The sequence below is a fragment of the Ceratotherium simum genome, chromosome 25 (assembly GCF_057802395.1).
Source record: "Ceratotherium simum simum isolate JZ-2026a chromosome 25, ASM5780239v1, whole genome shotgun sequence".
NCBI lineage: Eukaryota > Metazoa > Chordata > Mammalia > Perissodactyla > Rhinocerotidae > Ceratotherium > Ceratotherium simum.
The window spans coordinates 30,479,677-30,504,343 of NC_141924.1; the positions used below are offsets into that span (position 1 = coordinate 30,479,677).

The 24,667-nt window shown below is 35.2% G+C and overlaps 1 protein-coding gene across 1 annotated transcript in view; it reads left to right on the forward strand.

The window, feature by feature from the left end:
* The first annotated feature begins 356 nt into the window (after nucleotides 1-356).
* DCN (decorin) overlaps nucleotides 357-24,667 on the forward strand; it is a 33,825-nt gene continuing 9,514 nt past the window's right edge. The window contains exons 1-5 of the mRNA XM_087448593.1: nucleotides 357-464; nucleotides 1,245-1,491; nucleotides 13,998-14,110; nucleotides 19,545-19,758; nucleotides 20,516-20,629. Of these exons, the coding sequence (XP_087304719.1) occupies nucleotides 1,278-1,491; nucleotides 13,998-14,110; nucleotides 19,545-19,758; nucleotides 20,516-20,629 (655 nt within the window). The 5' untranslated portion in view covers nucleotides 357-464; nucleotides 1,245-1,277. The remainder of the gene's footprint in view (nucleotides 465-1,244; nucleotides 1,492-13,997; nucleotides 14,111-19,544; nucleotides 19,759-20,515; nucleotides 20,630-24,667) is intronic.

Below are 24,667 nucleotides of genomic sequence, written 5' to 3' on the forward strand. Positions count from 1 at the left end.
AGAAACTAGTCAATAGATTTATTTTTAAAAGTGAATCTTGCTTATACCAAGTGGAGATTTTCAATTTGATCTCTTTCTTATGCTAGAAATTTGATATTGAAAAAAGATTATTTTGTGTTTTAAAAAATCAGACTGATTGGTTGCCTGGAAAAAATTGAATAAGTTGTATTGTTAATAGATTGATGGTCAATTGAGTCATTTGTGTGCAAAATATTGTGCAAGGCTCAGGGGTACAGAACAAAGAATAATAAGACACGCCCTGAGGGAGTACATCTTCTAGTGTGGGGGACAGACCAAGCACGCAAAACAAATTACAATAAAATGTGATAAGTTCTTTAAAAGAGGTAAGAGCAACGTGCTTTGGGAGCACAGAAGAGGGAGAGAGTGGCATCCTACCTGAATGAGCCGGGGAATACACAAGGGAAGCCCGTTTTCTCATTTAATCTTTACAACACTCTTACAAGGTAGGTATTTTAAATGGCAATTAGCTTTGAGTATGAGAGTTGAGGCGGGGACTGGGAGTGGAGAGAAAATGGAGAGAAATGTGGCTTGAAATATCAGTTGCTACCAAATTATGAGTGGTCTTACATGCAACAAAAGGGATGTGGACCTTACCGGCAAGCCGTGATAAGTCAACCAAAGGTTTGCAGTAGAAGGTTAATATAATGAAATTTAGTTTTTAGAAGATAACTTGGGCAGTAAAGTGGAAGATGGCCTGGAATAGGGGAAATATTCAAGGAAGAGACCAGTTGGAAGCTCTTGCCATAGTTCTGGGAGTGATGAGAATGGCTTGGACCAAGATAAATACAGTAAGATGGAGAAATGAGATTGGCTTCCAGAGATATTTCTGAAGCAGGACTTGGAGATCTCTCATGTGTAGAGATAAACCTTTATTTGACTGAGGCATGGCTTGTGTTGAGGGAACGTTGAAAATTCCAACATGATTTATCATCATGACAATTTTGCAAATGATGTGAATATATAATATATTGTCTTAATTCAGACTCAAAATTCAAAACAAGCAAATTTAAATAAATTCAAATGTCTCTTCATAAGTAAACAGATGTGCCAGTTAGTCTATAATATACCTTTCAAACACGTTTTTAATGCTCTGCTTCCTAACAACAAATGAAATATTATTTTTTATGCTTTTCTCTATGCTCACTCTACTATGGAGCGCTATATAAGAAATGACACATAAACTAGGCAGTGTTACTCTTCTAAACCTTTCATTTGTTTCCTAGAATCCTTGGTTGTGAAAATACGTGAGATAAATCATGAAGGCAACCATCATCTTCCTCCTGCTTGCACAAGTTTCCTGGGCTGGACCATTTCAACAAAGAGGCTTGTTTGATTTCATGCTAGAAGATGAGGCTTCTGGGATAGGCCCGGACGATCACGTTCCTGAGTTTCCTGACTTAGAGCGTCTGGGACCAGTGTGTCCCTTCCGCTGTCAATGCCATCTTCGAGTTGTCCAGTGTTCTGATTTGGGTGAGTGGGGTGCAGGCTCTCTTTACCTACCTTGTTTGTTTTCTTCATGGGAATTGCTTTCCTGAAAATTTAGCTTTTTCTCTTTTAATCTCTTCAATTCCAAAAGTGAGAGACAGTGCCACCTAATGAGCAGTGAAGGAAGCAGAGTAGGAGAGAAAAAAGTCGCTTTGAGGTTGAGACTTTTTTTCTAGCTTCTTAAAGTCAGAATTCCATCACTTTGCAGTCTTGGACAAGTCATTTATTATTTTTTTCAATCTTTCTGAGTTTCATGGCTCCCTGCTGTAAAATAAAATTTTGAACAAAACAGTGTCTTATGTTCTAGGATTGCAGAGTGATGGTTTATTTTAATTCTGTGATTTGCTTTCATGAAATCTTAGATATTAAGAAAAGTTGGTCACGTCTCTCTACTCTTGGCTTAGCTCAGAGAACAGAGTTTGAGCACCACTAAATTGTAAAATATGCAGAGTTATCAGAAGCAAAGCAAATAAATTTTAGAGCAAAAAATTATTTTTCAAATACCAAAATACTCCCTTAATCTCTGGGTGTTAGTTCCGCCTTTGCTTTGGCATTTTGCAATCCAGCTGTTTATATTCTTTAGAAAATTTCAAAGGAAATCTTTATAACTAAGTATGGTGTAAATATTCAATATAATCATGGAGCATATATCTTTAGCCTAACGTTGTAAATACAGTTTGATTTATTATCTTGCAAGAGAAATTTGGCCTGGAAATTCCAAGAGCAATACACTTAGAAGATAAATCTCCAGAAAGTTTGAAGCCCCAGCAGAAGGGCCAAAGGGGAATGAATTTTGTTTACGTGGCAGCTGATTCACATTCCTCTTTTCTTCTGGTACATTTTCTTATTGGAAAGAGAAAAGAAAAAAGCCTCACAGAATGATTCTGCCACGGTGCATTTCCCTATGGAAAAAACCCATACCATAGTAGGGCACTTCTTTTAGAGGCCCTGTATTTATTCAGAACATGCTTTCTAGAAGTGTTTTGCAGGAAACATTGCCACTAACTTCTACAGTTAGAATAAACTACATCCAGGAACCCAGGAGAACAGAAAATATGTTAAATATTAACAATTGAAAAACAAACACTTTGAGATAGCTTCTTCAACGCTGACATATATTGTATAGCCATTTAAAACCTAAATAAAGAGTGTATAGAAAGGCTTTCAAAAGGCTACAGGATAATTTGACTAGATTCATTCATTCATTCATTTCGCAAATATATTGAGACCCCACAGTGCGCCAGATCTGCTCTAGGCCCTGGGGAGAAAGGTATGCGGAAGACATGTATGGTCTCTGTTCTTGTGGATCTTACAATCTACTGGTGGTAATTATGCTTTTTTGAATTGTATATTTGCTACAGGGGAGAATAGATTACTCTCAACTCTACAGAATCTTTTATAAGCACCTAGAGATTACCTGCATTGTTTGGGCTGGAAAATAACGGGGTTGAAAATATCTGAACAAAGGAATCACCATATGATGGATATACCAGTGGTAACTTACTCAAAAGTTACTAAAATGGCCGAGTTCCTAAGAGATGTGATACAAGTTAAATCTCTTTGCTTCTGAGAACACAGTTAAAACGAGTCATGATTATTCTCACTATGTATATTATCAACAATGAAGGATTGATATATATATTTTTTTTGTGAGGAAGATCGGCCCTGAGCTAACATCTGCCAATCCTCCTCTGAGGAAGACTGGCCCTGGGCTAACATCCATGCCCATCTTCCTCCACTTTATATGGGACGCCGCCACAGCATGGCTTGCCAAGCAGTGCGTCAGCGCACGCCAGGGATTCAAACTGGCCAACCCCGGGCCGCCGCAGCAGAGCGCACGCACTTAACCGCTTGCGCCACTGGGCCAGCACCAGAAGGGTTGATATTTTTAAGGAAGGAAGATTTGTCCAGTCACTTGACTGAAGTTTTATTTTTCCATAAATAGAATTTTACTTTGCTTGCATGTTAAATAGTTCATAAAGCTTGACTCTGATGAAAGCATTGGGGCAATTTTTCCCCCAAGCCTATTGCTCAAAACTAGACAGAAAAATGTAGTCTTAGAAAAACATCAAGTTCATTGACTTGGATGTCTCATGAGACACTTTTGTTGTTGTCCTTGTTGTTTGTTTTGTTTATTTTGTGTTGTTTTAGATGAGGAATTTTTCTACGTATTATCTTTTCTCTAAGAGCCCAGAGTGTACATCATTCCTTTGTTACACATAGGCTTACTGACTGTTATACACGGAAGAGGTAGCTAAGACTGTAATGAGTTGTTTTGGGGAACCATATTTAACTAAGACAACTGAGTTCCAATGAGCAATGGGCTCATCCAACTTATTTTTATTTTTATTAATTCACAGATGCATATTTAAATATTTTGTCAAAATTTTTGATCTGATACACATTTCTTAAAGGAAAGGATAATCCACTTGCCTTTAAAGAAAACACTATTCACATTTTTAACTACTATCTAACTCCTGCTCATTTTATGATCTTGGCAAGCTGTTCAGAGCCTTGATATCTCCATCTGTAGAAAAATTGTCAGTCTCAGAGATCCTATTATATGTGTGAGTTACCTGGCTCATAGTAGAGGCTCAATATGTTTTTTAAATGTATGATGATTATGTGGAGTTAAAGATGGAAGAAAAGTAGGAAAAAAGCAAAGAAGAAGAAATGAGCAACCTCATTCATAATAAAGACAATGCTGTTGATTTTATTTTTTGTTTTAAGTTGTCTAGCGATCTAAATGTGAAGCTTGAATTACTACAATAAAGAAAAAAATGCAATGCACTTTGGGATGAGAAACATGAATGCTTGTCTGTATCAAAGGCTAATAATGTTTTCTTAAGGATTATCCCTGCCAGAGCTTTTAATGAGCAGAGAGGAGCTATAGTGTTGAAAGACAAGAGTCCTTTGTCATCTTATTATCTAAACAATATTTAATATAAACAAACATTTCTTATTAAAATGTTTGACTATTTTTGCCACTAAGAAGTATTTCTGACAAAGTTAAGCAATATCAAGTTTTTAAACAATTTTTTGAAAGCTAAGATGTAAAAACTATGAAATTAAAATTGAATAATTAGTCCATGGGAAAACTTGAGGTGTTCAAGAAGATACGTTGACTATTTTAGTCCCTGGTTCTAACTTATCAGAATAGCATTATAATATGTTTTTCTAGAGCATGAGGATTGAAAGAGTAAACGTACATTTTAGCCTGTCCAAGGAAGTAATGAATTCTTCATAGATGTTGCAAATTGGTTGGCTGAACTTGATGTAATTTAGCTTTTAATTTGAACCAGAATTATATGAGACCCATATCTTCTCTTATTTCTTTATCTATCCTCTTAAGGCATAAAACAATTCACTCTTAACTATAGCACTTATAAAAAATAGCAATAAAAAATAAATATGTTTAGCGAATTCAGAAATCTATGAGTTACTTAAAATAATAAACCTACCATGTAACTCATTCTTGTCAAATCTTTAAAAAATGTTTTAACATTGATCCTGTGATTGGATGCTTTTGTCTTATGTACTTAGTATCTTGAAGGAAGATGGTTTCCCTTACCTGTGTACTCTCCGGCTCAGCCATTCATTTTTGGATTAAGGGTCACCAGGTAGCATTATTTGGTACTGACATTTGGTATCTCATGGCTGTAAAGCAGATCAGCCCTGACAGGTGAAAAAAGCATAAGCATTATTTTTCACTATTCTTCCAAATGAAAGTAATAGTTATTGATACGTTTCTTATAAACAAGTTTCAAAAGAATTGACATCTCTCTTTTTTTTTTTTAATTTTGAGGAATATTTTCCCTGAGCTAACCTCTGTGTCAGTCTTCCTCTGTTTTGTATATGGGGTGCCGCCACAACATGGCTGCCCCTGAGTGGTGTAGCTCTGCACCCAGGCCACCGAAGCAGAGAGTGCCAAACTTAACCACTAGGCTATGAGGCTGACCCCTGAAATACCTTTTAAAATTATTTAATAGTGGGAAGAACTTGGATTATGCAGTTCAACACCTCTGAACTCAAGTCCTGCTTTACCATTTACTACCTGTAACTTTGAACTTTTCAAAATCTATTTCCTCATTTGATAAATGGGAATATATCTTACTTCATTAGGTAAGAATATAAAATATTTATCATAGTAACTGTTATATTCAGATTACCATTTCAGACACAGTAGGCTAATAACATGAGGTTCTTTCTGATACGTTCCTTTATTTTTCTTTGAAATTGAGAACCTCTAATAAGTATATGACTTGTCAAGCTGGATACAAAATGGCACCTTCTTTCCCCTCCCCCATAAAGAGGGCCACATCACCTCCAAATGTAAATAGACAAGAATTAGAAAATTGTATAATTATCAAGCAATTCAGTGTTCTCCAAATGCTATTCCTTTGAACAAAATAGGTTTGGTTGAGTGGAGCACAATGAAGCATTTGGCTATTTTATAATCATAAATGATTCCCAACCCACATTTTTAGCCCTCTAGAGATGATGCCAGAAGATGGAACATTTTATTTTGCTATGTAAAAGCATTACAAATAGCTACTGGTTCCTAAAATGTACCTCATATTGCAAAGGATATTTTAATTTTGAAAAATCTCAGGAAAAAAATAAACCCTTTAAATTGCATAGATTTCATTTCCTTCTTTTTAATCATTTTGCTTCAACTGGTGAAAATTTTGTCAGTGGTCACCACATGCCACAACTTGTCTCTTGTCTGGGGAAATTGGTTTTCCAGAAGCAAATCTTATATATGAGGTAAATGAACCATTAGACTTCTTCCATGAAATCAATCCAGAAGAATAAATTAGAGCTCTTTTGTAGAGGGGCAGAGAAAATGCTGGAAGCTCTGTTGCTTTCATAGTTTATGTCTGGCTCTGCAGCAGCAGGGACATGGAGTGACTCTCATTTGGAGTTTCAGATACATCAAAAAGGAGTCTCCAAGATGTAGGACAAGAAGGAAGCTGTGCACAGAGCATGCCCAGTGGGTTGCCTAAATTAGTATTGGGTAGGGGTGGAGTATGACAGATCCTCAGACGCAGCAAGAGTAATGCTCATTTGTGACCCAGATAGCCAAGGCTCCTGACTCAAGGGGTTAAAGATAGTCAGAAGAGAGGAGTCAGAGAAGGCCAAAAGCGTCTGTCTCCTTGACATGACTAAGAAGTGACATATTCCTGGTTTCCTTCTCAGTCCCAGCGGGGAGAGAGAGGCAGCTGTGTGGGATCAAGGTATTTGGTTAGACTCCAGCTGTGATGCATTCTCCTCTGGAAGATCATCCCTGGCTCCAGAGGACAGGGTGGGAATAGTTTAGCTGGAATATCAATTCCCTGGTAAACAAGGAAATGCAGGAGACCCTCTAGTCTTAACTTTTCTCCTTCAAAAGAGTAGCAAGAAGATTATATATTTCCTTGAAAATAAGGATAAAGAAGAATTAAACCAGTTTGCAATCCAGTCTTAATAAAAGGTGAAAGCCCTGTAACAGCTATACTCTTAACCCTCAAGATTCAATTAACCCTTGACTCAGTCTGCATTGCTCTGAGGCAGCTCTGCACCTTGGCTACTTCTGTGCTTTCTCTGTAATCTGCATTCGCCTTGATTATTCTATAATAATCAATTATATATACATATGTAATTATTCAATATCTTTTAATTACCTATTTAGACATCTACTTTCTCTACCAGGAGGGAAGCATGCTGGTAATTTATCCTTGTAGACTCTACTCGACAAAATACCTTATACTTAGTAGGCTCTCAAACATCAATAAATGCTTGATGAATGAATAAATGAATATATGCATGGCTTAGGGCTTGGATGAGTGCGTCATTCTACGATATTCTTGAATCGATCAAGCTGGAATCAGAAGGGAACACGGCTGACCGGAAATTAGGAGTCATGGAGCTGTGGTGCATGGCTCCCTCTTCTCTTTGAGGATGATGGTAGAACTAGGAAGCTTATAACTTCCTTGAGTTAATTCGGGAAAAGAATGGAATTAAAGGGGGAATCTTCTATTTCTGAAACCTGAGCCAACTGCCATCACAGTCAAATTGCCATTTTTAAGAGGGAAACTTGCAAGTCTTGAGCGGAAAGATTTTTTTAATAGAGCTGGGACATATTATTTTGGTCATGTGCCAAAAATTGAAGTGTATCACCGTTGTCCTACTTATTAAATTGAAGACAGAATTATAAAAATATTGTTGGAAATCAACAAGAATAAATCTTAGAGTTTGGACCCCTGCCACAAGACAGAAAAGAAAAAAAATCACATGATGTTTTAGGACAATCTGGCCTTTGTCCAACATGATGTTTACCAGATTGCTGACATTTGCTAGGAGAACAATGCTATTCATCACTGGGACAACTGGAAAAAAAAATGCACAATTCTTATCAGCCTTTATTTCAGAAATGCTTTTCTGGTAAAGTCTTAAGTGGAGTTTTACTTATTGTAATAAATAACCCCATTTTTAAAAAAGTAAAATTCCTTTTACAGAATTTGGGAGAGCAAATAAATAATTCAGACTAGACTTAGAAATAATTACATTTTAATGGAAAATTTAGAATTATATTAAAAGATTCTTATTAAAAAATAATCAAATTTAGGAAACCACTCTGCTCCTGTTAATTGCGGAATAAATATTGCCTCAAAACTTGTAATTTAAAAAAATAATTTTATTTTGCTCATGATTTGAGGTACAAGCAATTTGAGCAGGGCTCAGAAGGGCTGTTCTCACCTGGAATCTCTCATGCATTTGCAGTCATGAGTTGGCTGAGGCCCTAGTCAGGGGGAGGCTAAGTCTAGGCTGGACGCCTGAGATGGCTCACTCTCATGACTGGCAGTTGGTGCTACTGTCGCCTGCAAACTCAGCCATTCTGTCATCTGGAGTGCCTCAGGTGGCCTCTCCACATGGTGGTCCCAGCATAGACAGACTTCTTACATGGCCCCTGGCTGCCCCCAGAGCAAGCTTCCCAGAAGAATTGGGCGGCAGCAGTACAACCTTTTCTGACCCGTCAAAAGTCATGCTATGTCACTTCTGCCACATTCCATTAGTTCATAGAGGCACCATAAGGCCATGCCAGATCCAAACCGAGGGGGAATTTGACTCCATCTTTTGCTAGGGTTGGGACAAGTTTGTACTCAGTAAGAGCATATAGGATGAGAGATATAATTAATGCCATCTTTGGAAAATGTAATTATCTACACATTCACTTAGATTTATGTACATTTTTAATTAGAAGTACAAGCATAAATTACATATCATATATAGAAGGTCCACGGATATTACATGTCCCTATGAAGGTCATTATTTAACAATTGCTAACTACTTAGAGGGTAAATCAATTATATTCAAATTAATTTACAAGTTTACTTCATAGTATGAAACTTTCTATTGAAGATTGTAAAAAAGGCATTGAGTCATATCTTTGTGACTTTGTTTCCATTATAGAATATCTTTTTGGAAGCAAATTTTACCTGGCTAATTGGTATCTCATTTAAAAAGATTAGTATCTCACTTTTCACATCATTTTATGAATGACTATAAAATTTATCAGTATCAATAAGAATCGTTTAGTTAAAATCCTATGTGGTTAATAAAATCATATATAAAGACAGAATTTGTTAAGTTTATTTAAAAGCTTAAGGTTAAAAACATCACTTAAGGTAGAATAACTGTTTCCATTAGCATACTGCCTGCTTTTATACTCTTGGAAGATTAGTTTTCGTTCAAATAAACAATTTGTAATAGCAATAAACTTTTTAATCACCACAAAATAATCCGTAGGTCTAGTGTATTTCTACCTCAGTCTACTTCATGTCCAGCATTTTCAGATGAAGAAATAAAGCTGACAGATGCTAAGTTGGAGATCCTGGTAATCTCTAGTTAGTGACTGAGTTGATTTTAACACAGGTCATTTAAATCTAAAGATGTTATGACCAAAAAAAACAAAGACTGATATTTTACAGATTTGCAAAGGACTGTAGTATTTGCCACTATTAAAATATGGTTAAATTGACCAGGAACAGCTTTTGGGGGGCTAATTATTTGTTGGGAACATGTGCTTACTAAACTGAAGGGTTACCATCCAAAGGTGAAGCTTTGGAGACAAGCTCTCCAAAGACCCTGGACTTCATGGGAGCAATGATGATGCAATAAGATGACAAAATGACTGACAAGAAAATCTAACCCAGGACCAAGCGCTTAGGTGAAAAAAATCTGTGTGTGATACACCAGCAAAACAGATTCTAGCTTCCAGGATAACATGCATTATAATTTGTATTCTACAGAAAAAACTCAAAACGCAGAAAGCAATCACTTTGTCATAGATTTACAGACTAATAATCAGCAAGATAATTGGAGCTGCACCCTCTCATCTCCTTATTGATAATAATTATAGGTACCAGTAATTGAGGCCCTGCTGTACACTATGTAGGAGAATATTTTGTAGAACAGCTTATTGAATTCTCACAAAAATTCCATGAAAGATGCAAGAAAACTGAGGCATTGAGAGCTTAAGCAATTTGCCCAGTGATCTGAAAGATGAAGAAGAGGAACCAGGGTTAAAATTCAAATAGCAGTCTTATAAAAGAAGTTTATAGAAACATTTTAAATATGCAAAATCTACAAAATAAGATAAGCTTCAACAAGTATCAACTTATGCCAGTATTTTCCTATATATCCCCACCCACTTTCTCCCTTCCATATTATTTTGACAAAAGGTTCGTCACAAATATATCGAAGACACAGAAGAAAGCAAGACAATTTTCAGGTGCAGATAATGGGGATGATATATTTGACGGCAGCATTCGTTTCTAAAGTGTTCCTGGCCAACCAAGAATCAGAAAGAGAATTATGATTATTATAGCCAGTTGTATCCTAATACTTCTGAGGAAAAATAAGAACCCTCATGATGGCAGGATGTGAAGAGGTGATTGTAACAAAATATAGCAGAGAAGATCTTGAAGTTGATTATGACCTTTTCACCATGAGACAGCAGGGCAGACTATGATTTTAAAACTAGTCAATCAAAAAGCTACATCGGTGTGTAAAGTAGTAAGATCAAAGCTCTGATGAAAAATACTCATTCGTTTCTGCTTCTCCAGAACTTACAGAAAAGAAAGAAAACTAAAATGCAGGACAATACATCATAAGCTTATATATAAGGAGTTTGGAGGGGGAATCATTGTTATCTGGAGTGGTTAGGACGAATATTATAGAGGAGGGGCAATAATGGGTACACTTTAAAGGATTGTTAAAATAGAAAGAGAAGGAAATGAGTAGGTGGAGTATTCCACAAAACGTAATGATATGAACAGAAACAGTAGCTAGGAATAAGCACAGTATGTTCAAGGGACAGCGTAGATCAGCATCTTAAAAATATGCACGTTTGCATGCATCAATGGTACATCAAGTAGTTCTAGTGTGAGACTCATACCATCTTGTTCTTGGTTTAGTTTAACCATGAGGCAACTTGAATAAGCCATTTAACTTTATTGGGTTTCTGTTTCTTTACCTGTGAAAAGAGAGTATTGGACTAGCTTAGAAGTTCCATGATTTCTGGGACAAGTAAAGTTTTTTGAACATTGAGTAAGTTAATTTCTTATTAAGGTCAAAACGAAATCCAACAAAATAACAACAACCTGCCATCTGCTATCAGAATCATTTTTCAAAGGAAGGTATATTTAAAATGAGAGCAGGAGCTAGTCTCAGAAATGTGTGTGTGTATGTACGTGTGTGTGATAATTTATACTAAAACTAACTAGATTGCTCTCATTTTTTTCTGATTTTGATATAAACTAATAAGAACCTCATCATAGAGTCCACCTGACCAGCATTTGGGAACCATAGACTAGCTGATACTTAACAGTCCCTTTATGACATTCTAAGAACTCATAACTGGGATAATTTCCCCATCATACTCTACCCATGCTTGTTGAGCAAGCTAGTTAATACCCCGATGCCCTGTCTAGTCCTTAAATATATGGCATATTATTGGGTCTGATGTCAGAACAATTCTTGTTGGGGATACAGATAGGTAGGACAGAAAAAATATCTTGTTGGAAGCTAGGAGAATTGTCTTCTAGTCTGCATTTTGTCACTCCTAGCTACATGAGCTTGTTTGTGTCATTAAACCTTTTCTAAAAATCACCTGGAAAAATGAAATTAACATACTGCCTTACCTATCTCACTGGATTGTTGTGAGGTAAATAATATAACTTTCTTTCAATTTTTTATAAACTTTAAAGCTACAAAAATACAAAGTTTTAATAAAATTCTGATATGTGAAATCCCCCAAATGGATATGAATTTGCTAGTAATTCTGGGTAGATTATAGAGTTATGATTTTAATAATTAAAATGACTCTCTAAGAACTAACCTGCAAAAATCACAAGCCTGAAGTTGTTTTTTTATGCTAAATCTTCAGGAAAAAAAATGTATATAATTCACCCCAAGCAGTTCCTATGGTTATAAAATTTGAGGATCACAACATAATCAAAATTGTCAGCCATCCAGATATATCATTTTTTTCTCTCCACATCTGAAATTTATCTGCACTTTGACATTAAACAAATGTTACGAGAGCCACTAGAATTAAAATTCAACAATGTATAAAAGCAAGCACGAGTGGAAATTAAGACTTGGACAGAGAAGCCCACAAACTAATGATGAAATGTAGGCAGTAACTTTTTTCCAAATGAAAGGAAATGTGCCTTTTCTTGGTTGGAGAACGCTAATTATCAAAGATTTGGCAGAAGTCTACCACTTCTAATTGCATGAAATTAGCAACCTGGCATTTCTGAAACTGGCATCGATCACGACTACATCGTGCAGTTAAATCTCCTCCTACAAGGTGGCTGTTCTGGTGATTTGCTGTCGCTGAAAATACTTCACTCTTGTTATTTCTCTGTAAACTGTTTCTGTCATGAATCTTAGATACATTTATGTATGTTTAGAATCATCCGCATTTTCATATTCAAATTTATAATGATAGTTGATCACTGAATTGGGAACTAGACTTTTTTCCCACTATCAACAGAGCAGTGATAAAGTGAACAAAGTATTATTTCGAAAGAACTCAGAAGTAGGTAATTTCAGATATATTTTCTGTAATTTTCATGGAAGACACGAAAATAGGAATGTAGGTACCATGATAATTGACCAGTATACATTTACGTAACACTCAAAATTGGAAAGATATCTTCCTAACAGAGCAGTTACTATAAACTCTCTTGCAATTTTCTTTTTAGCTGAAAACTATAGATTGAATTATATTTTCCATGAGGAAGTGGACAATTTCTATCTTGCTCCTGCTGTATCCCCAGGGCCTCATAAATTGATGGTGCCCAGGAGGTATTCCATAAAGCTTTGTTGAATGTATGAAAGAGCAATCTTCAGCACTTCAAGTCTCAGATATGATGGAGAAGTTTAAAAATATTTCTGATTTATGTTATGAAATCTTAAAATATAGGAATGATCACATGAATTTGAGTTAATAGAATACCAAATTTTTGCTTAACATCCTACATCAACATGGAACAAAGCCAATGGAAGAGAGAAAGGCAAAAGGCTATATCATTTAATATTTTTCTCCATTACCATTCATAAGGATGATTTATTTCCTATGCCATACTTTTTGAATAAAAACACTTCATCTTTATATATCTAGTTGAATGACTATTGAAAAGTTTTTTAATACCATAGAGCATTTGGTTATTCAATGTGTTTACATTTATAAACTAAAAACAGTAACTCAATTAGTTAGACCTAAATTTAAAGTCCAAAAGTAATGCTTTGTATAATAAATTTTAGAGAAATTATACTAGCAAATTTATTTTATTTTATTCTAAGTATCCATGTATCTATTGGCCATAAAATATCAACTAAAGTTGATATTGTTTTGGCATTCCAATTAAAACTGAAAGAACTATTCTCCCAAAAGTTTGGATAAATTTTCATGTTGTTGACACAAAAACTTGCTTGAATGTTCATATAATTTTAATTTTAAATGTAGATCTGTGACAGTGTTAGGTTTATCAAAAGGATCTTTGATGATTTGGCTAAAGTTTTTCTCTAATGACAGGATATTTATGCAGAAAGGTATAGATTTAAAAATCACTCGTACTTAACACATCAAAAGAATTACGTACTTTCTAACACAAGAACAAACAAGTAAAACATACTGTGTACTGACAGATTTGAGCCACACCCTAAGAAAATACAAATTCTCTCCTTATGCAGGAGAGTAATTACATGGGGAAAATAATCTGTTCCATTTATGATTTTTAAAAAGTTGTTTGACTTGGTTGGAAAAGATAAAAGATATTTTAAACTACTATTGATATAATTCCTAGAAGAAAAAAATATGTTATGATAAAAATATGTTGTGGTAAAACTATCGTTGCAACATTGCTTTCTTTGTAAACACATCCTTTGTGATTCTGTGGCCACGTGTCCCTTTTTACTGATTGCTTTTACTGTTGTTCTAGGTCTGGACAAAGTGCCAAAAGATCTTCCCCCTGACACCACGCTGCTGGACCTGCAAAACAACAAAATAACTGAAATCAAAGATGGGGACTTTAAGAACCTGAAGAATCTTCATGTAAGAATTTTTTTTTTTGAGTTGTAACAGGATCTGACTCAAAGTGTTCTTTTAAAACAAAACTTAGGTAAGGCCAGGAGTACTATATAGTAATTAATAAGCACACAAATGTTTATTAAATTCTCTTTTTGTGGGTGGTGATGAAGCAAAGTATCAAATTCATTAATCTCTAAAAAATCATCCAATTTTCTTACAATATACCCCATATATCTTTAGTATTTGCTTCATAAAAAATACTTTATATCTTAATCTTCTCTCATGTTTCATGTAAAAATCTTTATCTTCCCAGTTAGTTGTACTTCAATAGTGGAACAAAACACAAAATGGATTGATCTTAGTATTATTTTATTTCTTTGTTTCCGTTGTCTTTCATTCATTTTCTAAGAGGTGCAAATGACTTTGTAAAGGCTCAAAGATCACCACCAAGAGAAAAAGGGATAAGATGTATATTTTGTTTAGTAAATATAATTCCATCTTAAAATATGTATGTATTATGCACACTACATCCTTATCCGTATCTGTTTTTATTGTAATTTTCACTTATCTCTACTTCATTATAATGTAACACATCCAGTCTACCAGTCAGGATCCCAGCAGAGAAGAGATAACACTCTCAAAAGGGTTTCACAGAGCAGACTTTACTGAAGGGACTATTTTTAAAGGGGAATGGGAACGAACAAGGCATTGGGAAACACCCAAGCCCACAAGGCCTGAAGAACTAGGGAGTCCCAGAGCCTTGGGAGAGCTGGGGAGCTAGAGTCCTACCTCTTGATTTCCTGCCAGTGTCTCCTATGGTTGAACCTAACTGGAGGCCAGAGGACAAGGGCATCTGGGTGATGCAGTCCCCAGAGATCAGCCTCCCAGGACATAGGGGAAGGTCAAAAAAGGCAAAGAATGAATATATCTGTAGTTGGAGGAGGGTGTGTTATAAATGCAGAATGACTAACCCAATCAAATGATGTTAAGCCTTGCTAAGGAAGCCTTCTGTAACAGTAAATGCATTTTCTGTTCACATAGGGCAATAGAATCCTGATAACATTTGTTCTCTAGTCCAGCTCTCTACCTGTGGGGTGATGATGATGTGGTTTCCTCTCAAAATATCAGTGCCCATTTAAATAAGCCAGACTTCAATGCCCAAAAGAAATATTGGAAGTCTCCTTCTGGTAGGCTACTCTTGAAGCATTGAGTCTGGTCCTGGGCAAGACATTTTAAGAGGGACATTAACCTTTGAGATCTGGAAATCATGTCTTATAGGCACAGTTGATAGAGATGTGGATATCTAAATTGTATTTTAAAGTCACAAATGACATATTTGAAGGACCATGTTAGAGAACAGGAATTGAATTTACTTGCTTCAACTACAAGATGACAGAATTGTTCTACTGACAATTGAATGGGAATTTCAGGGAAGCAGACTTTTGTTCAACATTAAAAATACAATGTAAAAAATTAGAATTTTCAGAAAATGGAGAGGATTGCCTAGTGATGAGTTATGTATTTGTGGAGATAAGAGTTCACAGCTTCTTACAAGGAATATCAGAGAAATACATGCTTAAGACTGGGAGCACATACATAGAAAACTCTAATTTCATGTTCATTTATCTCTGCTAGTCATTATAGAACATAATTGAGGGGATATATAATTAGAATAGGCAATACATATAAAATATAAATGTAACAGATCATCTGGCTGCTATATATTAGAATAAGAAATATAGATACAAGGGAAATAATGTAAAGTAAAAATAAACTGTTCATAATGTACTGTTGAGTTAATATAATTAAGAGAAGATTTAGTTATGAACTTTCTGACAGCCAAGATGAGAAAAGCAATAAACATTTACCCATTAGGAGAAAATATATCAAATTTTTTTAAAGGAAGTGACGATTTTTCCTTAAGATTTTCCATGGATCAGTTAATAAAGATAACAACACATAACAAAATGGCATAGTCAGTTTACTAAGTGCCCAACAATATCAGAACAACATGCTGTAAATAGTGGGTGTTATGGGCACCAAGTAAGAGAAAAATCAGACGTCATCCTACATCGGGTTACCAGTTAGTGTTTTGAAAGAATATGAAACAAAGTGGTCTTAGAGGATTAGCAGAATTTTGAAAGGAAGAGAATAAAAGAGGGCTTTCTGTGCAAGACGAAAGGAAAGGCAGAAGAAGATAAGCAGCACATAAATAAAAATACAAGCTGGGTAGAGTGAAAGGAACAGGCTCTGAAACGTGGAGGATAAGGCTGGAGCTAGAGATCTTAAACCTTGGACCAAGGGGATCCATCTCCACTGACAGGACACAGGGCCTGAGCCCTCACTCACCTTCTCTCTGCTTTCACGTTATAGTTTCCCCGGGAGCGAGCTGATGGTGATACCAACAAGATTTGTCAATTACCGTTTAAACTATCGTTAGAATAAGTTATCACTATTTAAAGAGGTGATAATAAAAAGCGAATATCATTAGTTTCAATAAACTAAAATATTAAAAACCTTCATTTTATTTTCATAATACCTTAAAGCTACTTTTGTAAGGAAGGAAAATTCTCATACGCTAATCTCAACTTCCTGTATATTTAAGTATAATCTGAATAATTTGTTTAAACTCTTCATATCTTTAAATAAGAGATATCTCGTTTCTGTGATGTTCTCATTAAATCTGGCATTTGTAACACTGTGTTCTTTCTTTTCCCAAGTCTCCTTCTAAGCATGTTTTTAGGCAACCATCATCTTGGCAATCTCTTTCTTTCTGCTTCAAAGTGTACATCAGAAGAAGAGAGAGAGCTTATTAGGGCTTCCAACCGTTCAGAGGATGTTAAACAGCTATTTTTCTCTTACTCTTTCATTCATGATCATTTCTATCCTTGGTATTATGCAAATGAACATCGTAATTTCAGCCAGGAAAGCCACATTTGAGTGAGAAGGAAGGAGAGAAATGAATATTTAGCAAGGATTAAAATAGAAAGGATTCAACAGAAAAATGTTCCTTTTTTCTCAATAATTCTATCAATTTACTACTGTGTGGCTCATTATGAATGGTACATGTTGCATAAGAGTAGTTTTATACCTATATATAGTAGAAAAACTACATAATTATTCTATAAAATAATGGGAAGTGGAAAAATGAAGGATAGTAATGCCAACATTCAATATTTTTCTTTTGAATTAAAGCTTAATAAATCTAGTAAGGAAATTTTTTTAAATTAAAAATCAACAAAAAAATTCTCAAAGATTGAATAATAGCAAATATTTGTGTAGCTATTACTATATACTAGGCAGTGTTCTCAGTACCTTATATACATTAACTTATTTAATCCTTATAACTATTCTTTGAGGTAGACACTCCTGATAACCCCTTTATATAGATGAGGACACTTAGGCACAGAGAGGTTAAGTTACTTGCTCATAGTCACACAGCAAATAAGAGCCAGAACTTGAGATCAAAACTCAGGAGTAGTCTGGCTTGAGTCTATGTGCTAATAATTGCCTATAAATATGATAGTAACCATAATAGCCCTTACAACAATACCTGGTATAGTGTAAGCCCTACATAAGTGGCTTTGCAGAAAATTGTACAGAATATTACGTGAAGCGTCAACATTTAACCCAAAATAAAACAGATTTTTCAGACCTTTTTTAATGCATTTAATTATATCAAGCATTCAGAACTTTCTTCCATAGATGGCAATTGAGGATCTTCAATAGAGGATCTCTTTTGCGTTTGTAAATAAGCATACACCATTTTGAATGTTTTTTTAACAACACAAGTCCTCTCAACCCTTCTTTCCTCTAGCTCTGCCTTTTACTGATTTCCTGGACATTTTGCTTGTGAATATCAATTCCCTATGACCTCAACCTTCATAAGTTTTTAACTTTCTGTAATATTCATTGGAATTTCTTAGGATTTTGTTTTCATCAACCAATGCATCTTTTAGGATTAGTTAAAAGATTACCTTACTTGTAATAAATTTTAATTAGTCAAATAATGTGAATTACATGAGAATGTACAGGGTTAATTAACCAGCTGTTACCTTCAGAAAATATTCTTGCATTTCTGAGAGAGTTCTCACTGTTCTATTATACTACTTCCTTTTTTGCCCCTCTGTATTTTCATATATACATAAAAATGTACTACAATAGAAAATGCAAGTTTCTTAGACTTTGAATCTTGGGTTTTTTTTCTTTTTTTGATCATTTATTGTTATTTATTTATTTTTTTTTTTTGTGAGGAAGATCGGCCCTGAGCTAACATCTGCCAATCGTTGTCTTTTTGCTGAGGAAGACTGGGCCTGGGCTAACATCCGTGCCCGTCTTCCTCCACTTTATATGGGACACCGCCACAGCATGGCCTGACAAGCAGTGCGTTGGTGCGCACCCGGGATCCAAACAGGCAAACCCAGCGGAGCCGCTGCAGCGGAGCATGTGCACTTAACTGCTTGCGCCATTGGAACGTCCCTAAGTTTCTTAGACTGTGATAAAATTATCCTAAATTTCTTAGGGTTAGCTGATAAGGCAACTTAAAATAATGAGAACAGTGTGGTTCTGTAGACATACAGATCATTGGAAGAGAATCAGGTAGTCCAAAATAAGCAATAGCTATAGGTGTAATAATAATAATGAATTAGAAGTAATTTCTTATGTTAGGAGAACTCAGAAACAAAAATTTAAATATTACCAAAAATGTTAATATATTCAACTATATAAAACTTTTATATGTAAAAAGGGCAAAAACAGAAGAAAAATATATAAAGGCTCTGAATATCATATTAACTACATCTTTATTCTGTAAACTAATTATTAAAATATATTAAAATTTAAGAAAAATGAGAAGTATTGTGATCAGGCAATCCTTTCCCTCTAAAAAATATAGGAAATGGTAGCAAAATAAAAGGAAATTCTTTTAACCTTTCTAGTGACGAGGAAATGCAAAGTAAAGCAATGAGCTACAACATAATGTACTAATTTGGCAAACTTTTGAAAAAGATGCTATCTAAATTTGCAAGGCTGCAATAAAATTTTACTCTCTTGCCACCTTTTTGTAGTGGAATCCATGAGAACAGTCAATGGAGATGGACATTTAGGTTGAGAAGCTGGTTGGGGGATGGACGCCTGTGTCACTGGATTCTTTTCATGTATCTTGGGACACTCTGGTAATTTCAAGGTTTAGGAGTATTTCTTGTTTAAAAATTATATATATATGTATATATATAATCCATATTTCATGACATTTCCTTTCCCTTTATTCCTGATGTTCAGGTCCCTAGACACGTCTTATGTAAAAGAATCACATCTGCTTAATTTTTTCTGATTTCTTGCAATTTTGCAGATTTCTCTGTGCATCCTATGGATGGAATGAATAGACCACACACTTGTTTTATAGATATGTGGAAGGTTTTGGAACTAGGAAGATGTTGTTTTTGTTCACTATCTACAGGCGTTGATTCTTGTCAACAACAAAATTAGCAAAATCAGCCCTGGAGCATTTACACCTTTGGTGAAATTGGAACGACTTTATCTGTCTAAGAATCAGTTGAAGGAATTGCCAGAGAAAATGCCCAAGACTCTTCAGGAGCTGCGTGTCCATGAGAACGAGATCACCAAAGTGCGGAAAGCTGTGTTCAATGGACTGAACCAGATGATTGTCGTAGGTACAGATATTCTTGTAACCCTAAGACCAGGAGTAAAGGTTCATCTTAAGAGGTCCCAAGTAAGCTTTAGCTGCAGAAGGTAAATTAGCTAGAATTTTTATGTCTTAAGCCTATAGGAATAATAGCAGCAGAGCAGGAAGAAATGGAATTTTGAATCTGTGCCTTAACAACGTTTTTATTCCTTGTCCTTGAGGATCTCAGAATGTGGAGGAAGCTCTAGGAGGAAATTACCCTACTGCATGCCCAAGACACAGGATGGAATTAAGTAGTGCTAATTAGAGATATTTAAGGATACTTTTCCTTTGTGGGGATTTGTTATATTCTGAACATCTATAAGTCATTTGCTTTAAAAAAATATGTTAAAATGTTTTGCTATATCTGTGGTCAAAAATTTTGACTTTATAATTGGCTTACAAAATACATTTTAATGTATCTTACGAAAGAAATAGCTGCAAAATGTGTGATTTATAAACACTTGCTTTTATTGATTTCTAGGCAAACTTGTATATGTACCTTAAATTATTTGTTCTTATGGTTTTTGCTACTATTGCTTTTTCATAATTTTTTTAAATAAGTGAAATGTTTACTCCATTTTGCTATCCCTTTGAGGAGCATGATCTTTAATTTCTCTTTCATTTTTCAGTCACATTGTTATTGACCCAAGTTTCTGTTAAATTCCTTGTTGAAACGGACGCTACTCTGACTTGCAAAATCCTAAAGTTGTCCTCTAAAAGCTTTGCACTTATTGCATTTGTAGAACTGGGCACCAACCCACTGAAGAGCTCAGGAATTGAAAACGGAGCCTTCCAGGGAATGAAGAAGCTCTCCTATATCCGCATTGCTGACACCAATATAACCACCATCCCTCAAGGTGATAGAAAATTCTCCAAAGCAATTTGAAAATCGAAATCCAAACCCTCTGAAATTTAAAAAATTGTCTTGGAAATCTGAATGGTGACTCAGTGGCCAACTTTATTTCCAGTAAATTCTCTATCTCTGGAAGTGTTTCTACCGAGCGTGGGTGACCACTGGGCCCTCCATGCTCACTGTAGAGATGGCTAGACCCTTTTACCTATCAAGTCTCTTCTATGATGTAATAACACACAATGATTTTATACTACAGAATTGTGATATCACAGAGAAAAAAGTACGGTTATTTAAAAAATAGAATGCCTTAGTGGTACTTTGTAAAAACAAAAATGATACATGGAAGTACCTCTGAAATTGAACCAGTTTTTACTTTGAGTTTCCAATCCCTTAGTGCATTCCTTTCCGTCTAAGACATTCCAGTCATTACCATCTGAAGAAGAGGATCCACAATGGCCACACTTATTTAGTAGTGACAGTTGTGTATTGTAAAGAGTGTGGATTCTGGATTCTGTTTGCTTGAGTTCAGATTGTCACTGATTGGCTCTAGGAACTTGGACAAGTTATTCAACATCTATGCTTCAATTTCTTTATCTGTAGAGTGGTGATAATACTAATATCCACCTCATTGGGTTGTTTTAAAATTAAATAAATAATTAGAGAAATATCTGGCATGTAGATAAGAAGTGGATTAATATTACCTTTTATTGTTCATTAAAAATATTTTGAACACTCATTTTGCTTAGGCAAAGTACCAAATGCTGGAGACAGGAGAGCAGATAGAATATACTACCTGCCTTCAAGGAGCTTGTTGCCCAGAGCAAAGCCAGACGAGTAAACAGCAATCGCCCCACAGTCATGGGGGTCAGGTCATCATGCTAAGGGCTACCCAGAAGAGGCACATAGGCCCATCTTTGTGAATCAGAAAAGACTTCAAATCACCAAAAATAAATTCCTCTCATTTTCACATTTTTACCTGCCCCAGGTTTTTCAGTCTCACAAAAGCTCCTCTATATTTTCCAATTTTCCCCTCTGTCTGGCCCTTTCTCAATTTAGATATCTTGTTCTTGGACTGAGTACAAAATGTAGGCACTTGCCCACAGAAAGCAATTATCCTTTCTTGTAATTTCACAGAAACTTCAACTTCTGAGAGTGCATATTCCATCAAATGGTTTCTTACCACCCCTTGCCCTCTGCACAGTCTTTTTGCTACAGAGGATGTTTTTGATGCCCATGATAGGAACTGCTGGTGTAGACAGATTAGATAGATAGATAGATAGGTAGATAGATAGATAGATAGATAATAGGTAAAGATAGGGAGAACGACTGATTTCTAGTCTGTAAAGCACTTTCGTGTTGTCTCCAACTTGTTGCATGTAGCAAGTGACTTTTTTTTAACCCCAGGGCAGAGATATATACATATGTATATATGTATTTTTAAATATATTTTTATTTATATTTTTAATATATTTTAATAATATATTTCATCGTATATTTATATTTTAATATATTTTGTATTATATATATCTTGCCTAAAGCCATAGAGCTGTAGGAGGTGAAGTAAAGTAGCTGGAATTTAAAGTCCAGGTCTTTTCCACCACTTTGTGCTGCGAGAGGAGCTGCGTTAAGCACAGTCTTTGATTTTGCTGTCCTTCTTAAGGCATCCTCCAAAATATCCCTCAGGAACACATCTCATCACTGAGTGATCTCTTTTCCTTGACTCTCTTATGTCTTGTCTCTATCCTAGGTGCTCTTTTCTCATCATCTCTAGCTTGCTTTTATTTACTAGACAATAATATAAAATTATAGTAACTAAGTTTTATTAAGCACTTTACTACCAGATATTGTGCCAAATGGATTTCTTTTATATGAATGGATTCTTTCATATGAATCTCAAAACATTCCTCTATAGTAGTAGTATCACACCTGTTGTATAAATGAGGAAAATGATGTTGAAAGAGAGGAAATAAATTGTGACCAATAAATTGGTCACAATTTATTCCTAGTCTTGGAGCTAGGAAATGTCCGAGCTGGGGTCATGCTGGGCTGACGTCAGAGCTCACGTGTTTGATGATTTCACTCTGCTGCAATCATAAGTCCTCCCTCCTATGCGTATTTATGCCTGTGTAATATGTGAGTCTGCCTTCCCAAGGCTGGGACCCTTATATCTGAACATCATCAACTTGTGGGGAGTCTTAATTTCCACACACTGTCTCTCATCACTGATGGAAATGGAAAGGCAGTGGAGTGAAGTGGAGAGATTATAAAATCACACTCTCAAGTTAGACCAACCAGAGTGAGAGGGCTGACTCAGCCATTTAGTTGGTCTGTGACTTGAGGTTAATTATTGCACATCTCTAAAACCTCGGTTTTGTTATATATAAAATGGAGGTATTAATGACAACTATCTTCCAGAATATTTGTAAGGATTAATAGATATAAGTAAGACTTGTAACACACACACACGGTACTTGGCCCAAAGTAAGCTTTCTATATATTTTATCTTAAAAATGGAAAAAGAAAAGAATAAAAAAAGTAACTAGAGTATAGCTTCTTTGGCTAAATGCTGTAGTGACAAAGACTAAGGGATGTTCTTTATAAATTTGCCTCTCTTTATCCTATTGCAAAGTTTTCTTCCTCCTGGCCAGAACTTTCCTTTTGGGAAACTACTGCTCCAAAAGAGGAGACACTTAGAGACTATGTAAGTGTAATGGATGTAATGATAATCGGTGTCCTAGGGACACTACATTTAAACATCTTTTCATGGTAAAGGGAAGAAAGGATGTGCATTCAATTCGCTTTATTTTATACCCACTTGCTTTATTTACAGGAGTATTTAAAAAATCCACATTTATTTAGCCTAAGAAGACTCAAGTGGTTGAAATATCTTACTCCAAGAGTGACTGTGATTTCCTGATATTTATTCATAAGAATAATGCAATTGTGATTTCATTTCCTGCAGTTAAGAGCATGCTGTTTTCACTTCCTTTGGCCAAGTAGTACATTCCCTACTTAGTAGCTAGATAACCTACAAAATTTGTAACTTTGAAAATCTGTTTCATCATCTATGAAAGAGGATTGGTGAAAAATAATTTATACATGGAAAAAATTAAATGAGCCAAGTTAGGAAAAGTGCCAATCTCAGTATTCAGCACATAGCAAACATTCAGTAAGCAGAAGTTCCTCTCCTTAGCATCTCCCACATGAAATATGCAACCATAGAGAAACTAATAGTCATTTTCAAATCAAATATGGACTAAACTTCTACATTAAATAGACAATCTTAACAGAACACAGTGGTATGCGATGAAAATTTCAGACCACACATAACGTGTGATTTTCCAAGTTTGTCCTTTATGGACAAATAACCAACACTTTCTGCTAAACAGATGTTACTTCTACATGTAACCAATTTGCTATTTTCTTTGTAGTTGTTGCTCTTCTTGTAAGTGGAACAATATGCTGGTTAAAAAGCTGTATAAAAACATAATATATCCTCAGATGGCAGGAGGAAATGAAAATAAAATATTTAAACTTTTATATTTATATTACTAAATTTTAAAAATCATAGCCATTCAGGAAGTACTATCCAGAGGTTTAGTGGGTACTTTGGACCGAAAATGATTTCCCCAGGTGCTCTACATATGGCAGGGCGCTTGACTGTAGGCCTCTGCACTCCTCTTGTGTAAAGAAACAATCTTGATTTAAAAGGTCCAAATAGCTTTAGATCTTTCTACACATCCATGGTGCAGAGGCATTTCATGTTTTTATGGAAATGTTGACCAAGACTAAGGCCAGCACAGTATATCAGTGTTAGTTATTAACTATACTCATTAATGAAATGCCTGGTTAAGTTTGTGTATAGGTTTCATTTATACATAATATCCTTATTATATTCAAATGCTCATCTCCTCATTTTAGAGTTATGATCTTTTATCAATGGCAGAGTTAGCCCATTAACAAAGGTGTAAGATGCCGATGAGATTCAGGGTTTGACTTCATTTTTTACAAGTGTGTCCTGATAATTGCTAGGACAAAAATA